Here is a 15,302-nt window from a genome sequence, read left to right as displayed (position 1 = left end):
AGGCCAAACATCCTCATGAGACAGACTTACTGTTTGGCATTAAGGAGTCAGAGAGGATGGTGGAAAGTTGTTTCTATGTGGTACTTCACCAATCTCCAGCACACCAATGTGGGTATTTTGTCATGAACCTGGTACTGGCAACATGTATCCAAACTTGGTATTTTCATGGCGACAGGATTACGCTATGAGTAGCCTACCTTTGGCACACATTATTCATCATTTTGCCCTGTAGGAATGTGGGGAGGAGATCAGTACTTTAGGTGTTTCCCAACTGAAGCAAATAGTGTCAGGGAGGAGGGGGTTGGGGTATCAGACTGTGAAAGTTGAGGCAGAGGTTTTGGAGTTGTGTGTAGAAGCAATTGCTGTTAGAGGAACTAAATTGCCAGACTAAAGGTCCACTCAACTTTTTTACCAGCATGTATTGTGAATGCCAAATTGATGCTTTGAATAGTTGAAGATTCCACTGGGCAAGGAAAATAAGATGTTGAAATCTGCTCTTGCAAAATTGATTAATTGCTTACAGTGTCAGTCAGCAGTCCTAAAGTGATGATTTCATTTTTGTTTAGGGATCCAGCAAATCTTTAAACCTCCAGACCTTGTGGCTGCTGTTCTCCAGGTTCAGCTGGAAGTCACTGAGAATAGTAGCTCAGTCTGTCTCCAAGGCCTGAAGTTGTACATTTGATTCTTTCCCCAATACTTGGTGTCAGATTCTTTAGGGCTGAGGAAAGCAGAGAGGCAGATATAATTGTGTTGAGAATGAAGGCAGAAAGAGAGTGGGATTCAGGTAGGCCAGCATCCTGACCAAATAAGTGAGTTTCCCTCCTGCAATCTCATCAAGTGAAAACAGAAGCTTCAGTCCTGTGTCTTGTGTCTCGTGGGCGGCACGGTGGCACAGTGGTTAGCACTGCTGCCTCACAGCGCCAGAGACCCAGGTTCAATTCCCAACTCAGGCGACTGACTGTGTGGAGTTTGCACATTCTCCTGGTGTCTGCATGGGTTTCCTCCTGGTGCTCTGGTTTCCTCCCATGGTCCAAAAATGTGTGGGTCAGGTGAATTGGCCATGCTAAATTGCCCATAGTGTTAGGTGAAGGGGTAAATGTAGGGGTATGGGTGGGTTGTGTTTCGATGGGTCGGTGTGGACTTGTTGGGCCGAAGGGCCTGTTTCCACACTGTAAGTAATCTAATCTAATCTAAACTGAAAGGTTGCTGGATGGAGTTTTCCCAGTTGACCTTCAGTGAATGAGACGGCCATGCCAGGTGAGTTAGATATTATAAGTAAGTCTGTCTGGGTTGTAAGCTAACTAGTTAATATATATTTTGGATATTTATTGTAATCATGGAGAGACAGTTTAGTGAAGCCCTTCATAAAGGTATTTTAAACAGGAGTTTGTGAAGACAGAATATAAAACTTCTGTTGGGAACAAAAGTAATAACTGGATACAATGTCCTTGTTCATAATTTGCTTCAATGAAGGTTTGGCAAATGATCAAACAACTTTAAAAAAAAATGACAGTCTGAGCATTACTTTTGATGAATGTCTGTCTGAGAGTCTGTTCCACATGGTTATGCCTGTAAGGTTATTTTGTAAACTTCAGACTTTCAGAAACAAGAATGAATGAGCACTGATTAAATTTTGGGTTGTTCTGTGATGAACGGATATTTCTCGTTAGCAATGAGGCAATCCTTCGTTTTCTTCCTCTGGACTGGAGCCAAATGTAGATGCTGGCCTATAAATGTTCTGGAGCCCATATATGAATTTCTTTGTTTTGAAGAGTTTAAAGAACATTCATCTAACATCCATTTTATTTGCAATTTATTTCCAGTTTGTGGCTGTGACTTGGCCAAAGGTGGATTTTTCATGAAGAACAGTGATTACCTTTGCACCTTGGACTACCAGCGACTGTATGGAACTCGTTGCCAGGGCTGCAGAGAGTTTGTGGAGGGAGAAGTAGTCACAGCATTGGGAAAGACCTATCATCCCAAATGCTTTGTTTGCTCCATATGCAAGTAAGACTACATTTAATACCTGAGGAAAATGCAAAACTGCAAACATCATAAGAACTTACCATTCAGAAATATTCTTGACGTTATATCAATGGTGCAATAACGGTTAACAACATTGAAACACAACCAATGTGTCTGTTCTGACATACAGTAATCTGTCACTAATTGAGCTGTCCTGTTGTCTTCCTATTGCCATGCTTTTCTCTGCTTCAAATAATTATCCAAATATTCCTTATGGTCTTTGTCTCAACTGCTCCCAGTACCAAGATATTCCACATTCCAACAAAGCGCTGTGTGAGAAATTTTGCCGAACCATTCTCCTCACCCTTGGTCATAATAATAAATTGCCAATCTTCTGTCATTTTGTCCAACAGAAGGGCATAGTTTTTCTGTATTTGCTACCAACAGATCATAAGATAATAAGAAATAGGACCAAGAGCCTGAAGAAGGGTTACACGTGAGACATTGACTTCTCCACCTCCTGATGCTGCCTGGCTAGCTGTGTTCTTCCAGCCTCCTGCTTGTCTACCATTCAACCCATCAAGCCTGTTCTGTCATCCAAGAAAATGTTGTCCTCTTCACTCTAAACTGTGAGGCGCTCCAAAATCTTTTTCTTAATGGAGCACCAGGGACTGTTCTTGTAATCCCGACAGATGACCATCTGCTGTTTTAGATTTCACTCTCCTCCTCCTATTCCCCTTAACCCACTTACCAACTGTTCCTTTTCAGTGGCCCTTGTAGAAATTCAGCAAAAGTTAAAATTGATTGGATTTATCCCGTCAATAACGACTATGCAATTTACCTGTGAATAGCTGTTACACAAGGAATATGTCTGAAGTTGTGCCCTTCTACTGAGGTGTACGTATGCAATCTATAACTGCTCTACTTCTACTATATCAGCTGTGTGCACCATGATTTGTACATCCCATTACTATGATTTACACCAGTATGTGTTCCATTTAACCAAATTTGCCAACCTGAAACTATGGAATCGGTTTACGTGTAACATCAGCTTAAAAGTTATTGGTTTATATAGGTTGGTTTCCAGGGTTGAAAAATGTAGTGCTGGAAAAGCAAAGCAGGTCATTTAGCATCTGAGGAGCAGGGACATCGATGTTTTAGTCATAAGCTCTTCATCCAGGAAAGTTACGGGGTGGGGGGAAGGGGGCTGAAAGAGAAAAAGGAGGTTGGAGGTAAGGTTGGGCCTGGGGGGAAGGTAGTTGGGAAGATGATAGGTGGATACAGGTGGGCGGTGATGGTGATAGGTCAGAGAGGATGGTGGAGCAGATAGGTGGGAAGGAAGGTGGACAATTAGGACAATTCAAGAGGATGGTGCCAAGTTGGAAGATTGGATCTGGGATAAGGTGGGGCAAGAGGAGATGAAAAAACTGGGGAAATGAAGAAACTGGTGAAATCGACGTTGATGTTGTGTGGTTGGAGAGTCCCAAGGCAGAAGATGAGGCGTTCTTCTTCCAGGCGGAATGGGAGAAGGAGTTGAAGTGGTCGACCACGGGGCGGTGGGGTTGTTTGATACGTGTGTCTCAGAGATGTTCTCTGAAAAGTTCCGTGAGTTGGCATTCTATCTTCCCAATGTAGAGGTGACCACATTGAGAGCAACAGACACAGTAGATGAGGTGTTTGGATGTGGATCTTAAAGCTCCATACAATGATATTGTCAGATACCAAATATATATACATTGATTTTCTTTCTCAATCGCAATGGAATTTGCAGTAGTTAACTGCATTGGCAAGATTTTTTGGATAGTAGGGTTTCCTGTCCCATTGCCAGAAATGTCAAGAGGGAACGTCCCATTGATATTTGCAGTGCCATGGCCAGTAAATGCTCTGTGCCTATTATTGTCTAAAGACAGGATTTACGTCCCTCACTCAGGAAGACATCCTGCCTGAGGGAGCTGTTGGTCAGTCTGGCTGCCCAGACATTCTGTAACCTCCACAGTGTCACTGGGAATCAGTAGCCACTGCTGGGACTACAGCTGTCAGCAGATTCTAAATCCAGGGAGCCATGATAAAGGTGCATCAAGGGATATCTTGGTGAGTACAGGAGAGGAGACCTAGGGTGGGGGTGCAATGTTGTAAAGGCTAATGGGAGATTTGGTGGGTAAACTGATGATACGTATGTCAGATCTATGTCAGACTCCTGCTCATAGACCACAGCTTGCCTTCAACACCATTATCCCCTGCAGACTGATCTCAAAACTCTGAGACCTAGGTCTCTACTTTGCCCTCTGCAATTGGATCCTCAGCTTCCTGACACACAGACTGCAGTCAGTGAAGATAGACAACTGCACCTCCTCTACAATAACACTCAACACTGGAGACCCCCAAGGATGCATTCTCAGCCCCTGACTGTATTTCCTGTATACCCACAACTGTGTTACCAAATTCTGAAACAGTGACATCTACAAGTTTGTTGACGACATCACTGTGGTAGGATGGATATCAAATAATGACAAATCAGAATACAGAAAGGAGATAGAGGGCTTGGTGACTTGGTACAATGAGGACAACCTCTCTCTCAACGTCAGCAAAATGAAAGGACTGATCATTGACTTTAGAAAGAAAGGATGAGAACATGCCCCCATCTACATCAATGGAACTGGGGTTCAGAGGACCGTCAAGTTTGTGGGTGGCACAGTGGTTAGCACTGCTGCCTCACAGCGCCTGAGACCTGGGTTCAATTCCCGACTCAGGCGACTGACTGTGTGGAGTTTGCACGTTCTCCCCGTGTCTGCATGGGTTTCCTCCGGGTGCTCCGGTTTCCTCCCACAGTCCAAAGATGTGCGGGTCAGGTGAATTGGCCATACTAAATTGCCCGTAGTGTTAGGTAAGGGGTAAATGTAGGGGTATTGGTGGGTTGCGCTTCGGCGGGTCAATGTGGACTTATTGGGCCGAAGGGCCTGTTTCCACACTGTAAGCAATCTAATCTAAAAACAAAGTTCCTCAGAGTGACATAACCGACAGCCTGTCCTGGACTTCCCATGTAGGTGTGACAGTCAAGAAGGCACAACAGCACCTTTTCTTCTTCAGGCAGCTTAGGAAATTTGACATGCTGACAAGGACCCTCACTAACTTCTACAGATGGACCACTGAAAGCATACTGTCCAGATGTGTACCAACTGCACTGCCCAGGACCATAACATACTACAGAACATTGTGTGCACAGCCCAGACTTTCACGGAAGCCAACTTTCCAGCCATGGGCTCTATTTACATAGCTCGTTGGCACAGAAAGGCTGCCAACATCATCAAAGACCCATCACATCCCAGTAATGCTTTCCTACAACCGCTGGTCAGGCAGAAGGTACAGAAGCTTGAATGCATGCACCAGCAGGTTCAACAACAGCTTCTTTCTTGCCTTTATTAGACTCATGAATGGACTCGGTAACTTCAAATCCTGCTGATCTAACTAATGTTGTTCTTGCCAAGCACATACCCTATGCAACCTAACCAAATGTCTCTGTCCAAGATTTTCTTCACCCTATGATATGCATATCCTTACTTACCATGATCTGCCTATACTGCTTGTAAACAAAACTTCTCACTGTACCTCAGTACATGTGACAATAAATCAATCAGTCAATCAATCAATCAATGATGGAAGTGCCTTCCCCATTCCCACCCAAAGCCTGAGTAGGCCAGACCTCCCCACTCCACTTGCACCCTCACCACTCCATTCTAAGTTTATATCTGAACAATGGGAAAGAACAAAATTAAATCCTTATAATTACATTGTGAATTTAATAATCTGACTGTTATCCCTGCAAAAGAATCTAATAATTTTATTTGTTGGATAGTCTCATTGTCCAACTGCAGATTGATTAGTTAACTTGTGGACCTTAAATGGTGATAGGGAGATTCTGCTTGTCCTTTATTCTCTCTACAGCATATTTCTCTCATATTTGGAAAACAAGTCCTCAGTTGACTTTATAGTAACAGGAAGTTGTCTTTCTTATGCTGAAATCTGCGAAAGCCAATACCTGCTTTGTCCCTGTCATTATCAGGAGTGATACATTTGTCTTGTTATCATGTCAGTTCTGGCTCAGTCGGAAATATTCATTTCTCTGGGCAAAAGAGTTGCAGATTTAAGATCCATTCAGAGAGCACAGTTGTAGGGAGGCTAGGTAGTTAGCACTTTGGATTGGACCAAGGTGCAATCTGGTCTCACTACTATTTGGAAAAAAGAAGAGAGTTGTCCCTGGTGTCTTGGCCAATGTTTTACCTCTCAACTAACATCATCAGTGCTTTGGTCATGCCGGGTGCTGGGAGGAAACTTGCTGTGCACAGATCGGTGAAAGCATTTCCCTGCACTGAGTGTAATTTGTTGGCTGTAATACAGTTTGAGATGTCCTGAGAATATGAATAGTGTGAGATAAGCGCAGATTGTTAATACCGTTTTTAACGATTTGAGCAGCATATTTTGACATTTTCATTTAGCTATTTGCTGTTATTCAGCATTTGCTAACAATGCTTTTTCTTCCTGTTTTCCAGACGCCCGTTCCCAGCAGGGGACCGTGTGACTTTCAATGGAAAGGATTGTCTGTGTGAGCACTGTGCCCAGCCAAAGTCATTGAGTCCCAAAGAGATTGTCAGTAGCAGCAGTGAGTATACATAAGGGAGAAATTTGGCAAAATTTAACTTAGCAATGGGATATCCAAGTCACAAGTTGTCCTGAAAAGCTCTATTAAGGCTGATAGCTTTCACTCTATGAACTGAACGAGTTCATCTTTCATACTGGTTCCAGATACATGAGTCGAAAAATGTGTGTCAGATTTCTTTTATGACAAGGCAGAAGTTGCATGGTCACGGTTATCAAAGCTAGCTTTGCATTCTGGATCTATTACCTAAATTTAAATTCGCCACCTACTGCTATGGAATTTATCCTTATTTTGCAGAATTATTAGTCTAGGCCTCTCAATTACTCAGACAGTAATATAAAATAACTTAAATACCCCCATACCTTAATTATTTTCATTCTAGAAACATACAAAATTACACGTAAATCTTATATTGATAAATGCAGGGCAGAAAGACTAAGTGATTGCAGGGGACAGAAGGCTTTAGGGCAGCATCTACAATCTGGGTACAGATAGCTGTAGATGAACAAGAGCCAGTGTTGAAGACCATTCAGGATGCCGCAAGCCATTGTGTCTCAACTATGTCAGTTGCTGGGCAAGAACCTGTGATTGTATGGATTAGATGACAATCCAATCCCTCTTGTCCTCAGGTAACAGACGTCTTAGGAGTTTTTGTCAGATCACCCTAAGAGACCCACTGGGGACACCTGAGCATTTCACAGCTCACAAGTGGCTCACAAGGCAGCAGCTCACAAGTGCTTTCAGAATGTCACTGACATTGTCTTTGTAATAGCCTACCAGATCATCTCTTTGTTTCTTGACACAGAGAGTCAGGTAGTGAGGGTGATCAAATATCCAGCCCTTGCTGTTGCCCTGCAGGTTCTGGGTGCAATTGCAACCAGAATGTCCTATCATGAAGCATTAGTCTTCATTAATGGAAAAAGATTCCATCCCTTGATGTCTGAGTCAGCTGTGAGTACAACAGCTATATAAAATAAGTCTCTGTTAGATATCTAAGGAGGTGCATCCTGGATCTCCAACAGGTTCCAGCCTCTTTCAAAGGCCCTCCCAAGTTGGAAGATGGTTTTTGGGTGAGAGGGATACCTCCTTCATACCTGACTGATGACAACTCTAAGAGAAAGTGAGGACTGCAGATGCTGGAGATCAGAGCTGAATATATGTTGCTGGAAAAGCGCAGCAGGTCAGTCAGCATCCAAGGAGCAGGAGAGTCGACGTTTCAGAATGTATTCCTGAAGAAGGGCTCATGCCTGAAACATCAATTCTCCAGCTCCTTGGATGCTGACTGACCTGCTGCGCTTTTCCAGCAACACATTTTCAGCTCTGATGACAACTCTAAGAAATCATCAAACTGGCAACAAGCAAAGGTGCAAACCGCCCAGACTTCAGCCAGGTCTATTGAAGAACACATCATATGGCATCTAGGAGTAAGGATGCCTGGATCAGTCAGGTTGTACCTAGCAGTATACCCCAGATAGTGTGTCTGCATCACTGTTTGTACTGCACTGTCTGCAATATCAATCTCAAGGGCGATGTGTTGGCTGGGGAAGAGATGCAGAAATGTGAGGAAACCTCTCAGGCGGAAGATGAGGGGGATGATCATCTAGATAACTTTCATAGAGATGGTGGAGACATGTTTATAGTGACTTGCTTCAGGATGACTGACCTGGCTTGTGAGATTTTTTGCTCAGGCTATGTTTCCGTTTGTGTAGTTGGATGCCTCTTCTTTGTTTGCTCTATGTCTCAGTCCTCAATGAATGTGACTATGAGGTAGCAGAGATAAGATAGTGCCACTTACCCATGTGGAACTCGGCAAATCATTCAGTTTTTTTTCTTGCACATCTTGGGGTTATGTTTCTGACCTGCACTGCTATTTGGTCCCAGGCTGCAGATGGTTCATGAGGATAGACACGTGGTGCCAGCTCGCAGAAAGAGGAGATCCTTCTCTCAGTGACTCATAGAGTCATAGAGATGTACAGCATGGAAACAGACCCTTTTGTCCAACTTGTCCATGCCAAACAGATATCCAAACCTAATCTAGTCTCATTTGCAAGCACCCGACCCATAACCTTCCTATTGATATACCCTTCCAGATGCCTTTTAAATGTTGCAATTGTACCAGCCTCCACCACTTCCTCTGGCAGCACATTCCATACATGTACCATCCTCTGCGTGAAAAAGTTGTTCCTTAGATCTCTTTTATATCCTTCCCCTCTCACCCTAAACCTATGGCCTCTAGTTCTGGACACCCCCACCCCAGGGAAAAGACTTTGTCTATTTATCCTATCTATTCCCCTCATGATTTTATAAACCTCTATAAGGTCACCCCTCAGCCTCCGACGCTCCAGGGAAAACAACCCCAGCCTGTTCAGCCTCTCCCTGTAGCTCAAATCCTCCAACCCTGACAACATCCGTGTAAATCTTTTCTGAACCCTTTCAAGTTTCACAGCATCTTTCCAATAGGAAGGAAACCAGAATTGCACGCAATATTCCAAGTGGCCTAACCAATGTCCTGTACAGCCGCAACACGTCTTCCCAACTCCTGTACTCAATACTCTGACCAATAAAGGAAAGCATACCAAACACCTTCTTCAAAATCCTATCTACCTGCGACTCCACTTTCAGGGAGCTATGAACCTGCACTCCAAGGTCTCTTTGTTCAGCAACACTCCCTAGGGCCTTACCATTAAGTGTACCAAGCAACAGCTAATGGACAGCACCACTAAATCTGGATGCCATTTTCAGCTTCACAGGCATTTCTTGGCTTTTGAGGTGGAGGGGTGGGAAATGTATAGGGAGAAGAGAGAGGGTAGGGTGGGATTTGTCCATTAGGCTCCTGGGATGCTCATGGAAGGTTACTGCAGTGAGTGAAGTGGTGTTCAGGCTCACGTTAAATATGTCTCAAGAACCTTTGACTTCAGAAGTTTCCACCAGGGTTGAGGACTCCCTTCTTATTCACCATGTTTTCCAAATCAAATGCACAACATCTTGCTTACATAGATTAAAGGATGAAAAGGATGTAATTACATGAGGTAATTCACTCTGAGTAATGACAGATATAGTTAAAAATCACACAACACTAGGTTATAGTCCAACAGATTTAATTGGAAGCACATTAGCTTTCAGAGCGACGCTCCTTCATCAGGTGATCACTTGATGAAGGAGCGTCGCTACGAAAGCTAGTGTGCTTCCAATTAAACCTGTTGGACTATAACCTGGTGTTGTGTGATTTTTAACCTTGTACACCCCAGTCCAACATCAGCATTTCCAAATCATGACAGATATGGTGCCATCTAAAATGCTCACTGTGGTAATTTGACTCCAAAATGGAAAATTTCAGTCAAATTGTTTTGGTAGCATCCCAGAAGTAAACAGCTGTCATTTCTGAGAGCATCTGTGGAACTATTTCCTACAAGAAATGATTTGTCCAAAACAATTACACTTGCAGACTAAATCTTGTGCTTGCACTCACAGAAGGATGTGCCTCGTTACCTCAGTGATGCATCTTAACATCTGTTTTTCAATCAATCTCTCTATCTCTGTCTCTATTTATCTATCTCTCTCAACAGTATTTAATTTCCATTTGACATTTTCTTTTGGACTCTTGTGGGATGCTTGAGTCTGATATCTGGGGTATCCACCTTAAATTCTAGGGGAACTTCTCCATTGCAACAACAGCATTGGGAATTGGTGTCACATTGGGACCTGTGCATATTGGAACAACTGGAAATGTGGAGAATTTTAAAAATCAGTTTCAAATGTGTTAGGAAACAGAATTCAGGTCTTAGTAAGAGCCAACAGAGGGTGCTTTTGAAAATAAAATAACATGGATACATTAAAAGTAGCCTCTTGTCATTGTCCTGACCTCTGTTTGAAATCAGACACTGGATGCAGTGTTCTCTGTGGTTCAATATCAGACTGACACTCCGTATATAATGTTACATATGACAAATGGTCAGTTAGTGTGTGAAATATACTATTTTACATTTTCTCCTTGTTATTCTGATTTATTATCATTAATGTAAAGTGCCTGGGGTTGGTTTGTAAACTCCTGCTAGTAGGGTTTAAACGTTGGGGTGGAGGAGGGGGTGTTGAGTAAAATCCAACATGTGGCCTTCGCATTGTCCACCTATCCCTGTCCTATGTGAAATTTTACAATGTTGGAGGAAGAGTGATCTCCACTGGTGTCTGCCTCACGCCCCAGCAGTGTCCAACACTCATCCCTGGTTCTCAGGGATCACAGAACTGCTGGCCATCTGATTGACCTGCAGTCTTCTGAAGCAAGACTTCCTGTCCCTGAGAGGTGCAAGTCCTGCCCCAACTATTAATCACCAGTTGATTATTAGATGACAATATCATAGTTGTTCATTCCTCAATGGGGGTCTTCCTGCTGGCTGTATGTAAGGATTATGGGACCTCAAAAAACCCAGCCCATGTCAGAAAAACAGGGAAAGACAGGGGAGTGGGACTGGGGTGTTCTAGCAGAGAGTCAACATGTGCACAATACACCAAATGGTCTCTTTCAATGTACTAACTGTCCTTTGTTTCTACACAAGATTCATTGCTGCAAAAAGAGAAAGCAGACTTGCAGAATATTTCAACAGTGGAATGAGATTCATGTGTATTCTGTAATTGTCATAAAAACAATTTAGCAGTTCAGGCAGCATCCAATGAGCAGCTGCCTGAACTGCTGTGTTCTTCCAGCACCACTGATCCAGAATCTGGTTTCCAGCATCTGCAGTCATTGTTTTTACCTATAAAAACAATTTAGCATGTTTGAGGCTGCATGTAACTGTAAACATTGGAAAATTAACTCTTTAGGAGAAGCATTAATTGCTGCCAACAGCAGCCTTTCAAACCTGCTGATCCTAGAGTTATACCAGAACTGCCAAGCCCAAGGGAATCACATTTCCTGCTGGGGATTCAGATTTAACAAGTTGATCAGATTTAAACCGAATCTTGAGTGTGAAGTTGAACACACTCAGTACACCCGAACCCTGTTTCCTTCCTGTGAGATTTCTTTTTCAGGAGATGCTCTGGGATTGGATGTGTCAAAAAGAAAGACCGGAGTTCAGGAGATTCCCTTCCCCAGGAGGCAGTAAATTGACGTTTCTACAAAATATCAAATAGCACCAAGGCAGGCCTATTATTTTTCAATTCGATTGGGAGAGCATTTGAATAAAAATAAATCTTGCACAAACTTTTATTATTGTTTTAATAATCACAATGGGCCAAAATACCCCCACACACACAAAAATCATGAAATCTAACACCCATTGCACTTTACATGATAAAGGAAGTTTTGCCCATTGCCTCCTGCCGTGCTATGATGTCAATTAAAATGGAAAGCATTCTGTATGTCTCAGCACACTCCTTTGTGGTGTATAGGGACTTTAGTGTTTAACCTGGATAGATCTCTCCAATTACACAGTGTGAGATAATGAAATTTGGCTGGATGCCAGTTGAGCAAAATGCACCCACACATCATAATTTATGAGCGAATATTTTGATAGATTCTTATGTTATTTTATAAGATACTAGTTGAGTGAAACTTCATCACAATTAGAACAAATGTTGGACTGCAGAGAACTGAATAACTAATCCTGTTTTCAGCTCTACTCCCTCAGATTTCCATTTTCATACTGCAGAGGCTGCGAGTAGAAGCATTATTTGTTTTACAAAAGCCATATCCTGTGTACATACTGTAAACCATTTCTTGACCTTAAACATTTACTTCCCTCGCATCTGTTCATTAAACAATACAGTGTGTACTCAACATCATAAAAGATTTGCATTCATACTTATTTATTAGCAATATTTGTCAAATATGGGGTTTACTACTACTTACGCAAGAGGAAAAGCTGTGTTCATTATTCTGCAAATCCCACCCATATATCATTTATCTGGAGCATGCTGTGTCCAGTTTCCATAAGCGCCTACTAGCAAATGGAAAGTGACCTCTGAGTCTCAAGAGGCATTGTATGAAATAGGCTTTGAATAAGTTAGTCAGTCAGTTTTTCCACTCAACTTTTGACTAATAAGCACCATAGAAGGAATGCTGAAATTGATGAAAAGGGAATCTTAACTATTGTCTGTTGACATTTAGTGGCATTATCATAGCTGAATACCCCACTGTCAACATCCTGAGGGAAACATTGACCAGAAACTGAACTGGGTGAGTCAAATACATAGTGGCAAGAGCAAGTCAGAGGCTAGGAATCCTTTAATAAGTAACCTGTATCCTGATTTCCCGAAGCCTATCGACCATCTGTAACAACACTCAAGAAGCTTGACACCATCTAGGGCAAAGTGACCAACTTGACTGGTGCCACATCTACCAACATTCACTTCCTCCACTATTGACACTCAGTAGGACTGAAGTGTGACATTACAGAAGTTCACCAAGACTTCTTAGACAGAACCTTCTAAATTGATGACGATTACCATCTAGAAGGACCAGTGCAGGAGATACATGAGATCACCTGCAAGCTCTCCTCCAAGCCACTCACCATCCTGACTTAGAGTTTTATTGCTGTTGCTTCTATGGCATTGGGTCAAAATCCTAGAACTCTCTCCCTAAAAACATACCTACACCAAGTGGTTTGCAGTGGTTCAAGAAGGCAGCTCACCACTACCTTTTGGAGGGCGATTAAGGATAGGAGTGAGCTAAAATCAAACAAAGTCTTTGGGCAAATATTCCCAGTGTACTGCTCACTTTCCTGTGTAACCTGGTGCAAAACCAATTCTTCAATCAAAATACTTCTTCTTCACCAAAATACAGAGAAAAGACACATATAACCATAGTTTACTGTAAAGAACAAAAAAAAACAAGACCAGTCTGCTTTCTTCCTACCCTGCCTTAGCTTAATGTCTGATTGTTTCATTGCTTTTGTCACCCTGAAATGTTCTTTGAAGGCATTGTGACTTCACTGTTTAACACAGACATATTTCTTTCTCAAATAATTAGGCCTATTCTACATGAAGTAAATGCAGGGATCTTTTTTCAGAGTAGTGGCTGATTGCCAAATAAATAAATTGAACATAGAGTGTGCGATTGAAATTCCAGCCCCTGAAGAGAAGCTGCTTTAAAATAGAAAGTTCATGACATGTGGGTTAGGGGGGGACAATGCTAGGCATGCAGTGAGTTGTGAGAAATGTTTAATGGGAATGTTGTCCCATAGCTATCCCAATGTTCACAAATCGCACAAGCTGTTGTGGGACAGTCCTGTTTCCTCAGGCAAGAGCAATTTCTAAAGTACATCAAACGTTTCCAGTTTCAACTGCAAATGTGACAAGTACAGAAGCTTTATGGTGTGGACTGGGTGCAGTGGTAAATTTAATGTGCCTTTAAGCAGCTCATGCGATGGTTGACTTGACACCAGAAAGCTAGTCTGCAAATGAAAAACAAATTTAGTTGACTGCATCACTGCCATCCATCCATAAAAGAGAAGAAAGTAACACTGCTACCAAGCATGTATAATTCATGGAAATTAATATTTTATGTGTGTATAGATATATTCAAACTTATTAATCATTTTCATAGAGAATACTATACACTGAACAGACAAAGACAAGCCTTTTCTAATGTTTCTGCTGTTTATTAATTTAATAGCAGTGAAAAAAAGATTATTTTGTCAATTTGTGCAATATTTGATTAAAAAAAAGTTACTCTTTACATGAATGGGGTAAAATCTCACATTGTTAGATTATTTTAATGACAGCTAGGATTGAGTTAGAATTTTGTGACATACTAAGTGGTCTATGTGATTACAAGAATGGAAAATCTTACTCAGAAATGACATGAGATGAATGAGTTACTATCTTGCTTTTGCATACTGGAAATCAGTTCAGCATCTTGCAAGTTATAATGTTGAATATCTTCCTTGACCATTGATCATTTTGTGTACTTCTCCAAATCTTGTGGACTTCTTCTCATAAGACCAATCACTACAGATTGTTGGCTTGGTCTCTCTTATTCTCTGGTCTCTCTATGTGCTTCTTTCACCATGCTTTCTTCCAAAATGTTTGCTCTCCATTTTCTCCTGTGTACGATCTGCTGTGGTTTTCCCTCTTTTGCCCCTACTTACCTTCACATTGCCCTTGTATCCTTGCTCTTCTACTTTGGGCTTGTTCCTTCCTATATTTGCTCAATTATTCATGTGTTCTGTTCCTAAGAAAATGGCAACACCTTCTGTATGCTGGTGTACTCCACCAGTGGTGACCAGTCAACACAGCAGCTTGGCAGCATACACAATGCCAGAAACAACAATTTACAAAAACTGAAATTGCTGGAGAAACTCAACAGGTATGGCAACATCTGTGGAGAAAAAGCAGAAATAACATTTGTGGTTCAGTGACTCTTTTTCAGTTCTGTTCAGTGACCTTTCTTCATTTCTAAAGAAGGGTCATTGGACTAGAAACATTAAGTCTGCTTTCTCTACACAGCTGCTGCCAGACCTGCTGAGTTTCTCCAGCAATTTCTGTTTTAGTTTCACAACTTCAATGTCTGCAGCTCTTAGTTGTATATTAACCTACATCAACACTTGATAGCTTCATGTGTGGCACATGTTAAGACTGCCTCTCAAGAAATGATTTCTTCAGCCATCAGTATTGGTGTGCCATATCACACCCCATCTGAACTGGATGATTGCTCCATGTCTCCTGTAGATGCTGGATGCCCATGATA

At 42.0% G+C, this 15,302-nt stretch overlaps 1 protein-coding gene across 1 annotated transcript in view; it reads left to right on the top strand.

Moving 5' to 3' along the window:
* Positions 1-15,302, top strand: part of ablim1b (actin binding LIM protein 1b) — a 252,406-nt gene that overhangs the window by 95,951 nt on the left and 141,153 nt on the right. Inside the window, exons 3-4 of the mRNA XM_060841799.1 lie at positions 1,824-2,007; positions 6,513-6,622. Coding sequence (XP_060697782.1) covers positions 1,824-2,007; positions 6,513-6,622 — 294 coding nt within the window. The remainder of the gene's footprint in view (positions 1-1,823; positions 2,008-6,512; positions 6,623-15,302) is intronic.

Source organism: Hemiscyllium ocellatum, chromosome 22, assembly GCF_020745735.1.
Source record: "Hemiscyllium ocellatum isolate sHemOce1 chromosome 22, sHemOce1.pat.X.cur, whole genome shotgun sequence".
In the NCBI taxonomy this organism is placed as follows: Eukaryota; Metazoa; Chordata; class Chondrichthyes; order Orectolobiformes; family Hemiscylliidae; genus Hemiscyllium; species Hemiscyllium ocellatum.
The sequence above is the reverse complement of the archived record's forward strand: the minus strand, read 5'-3'. Positions and strand labels throughout refer to the sequence as shown.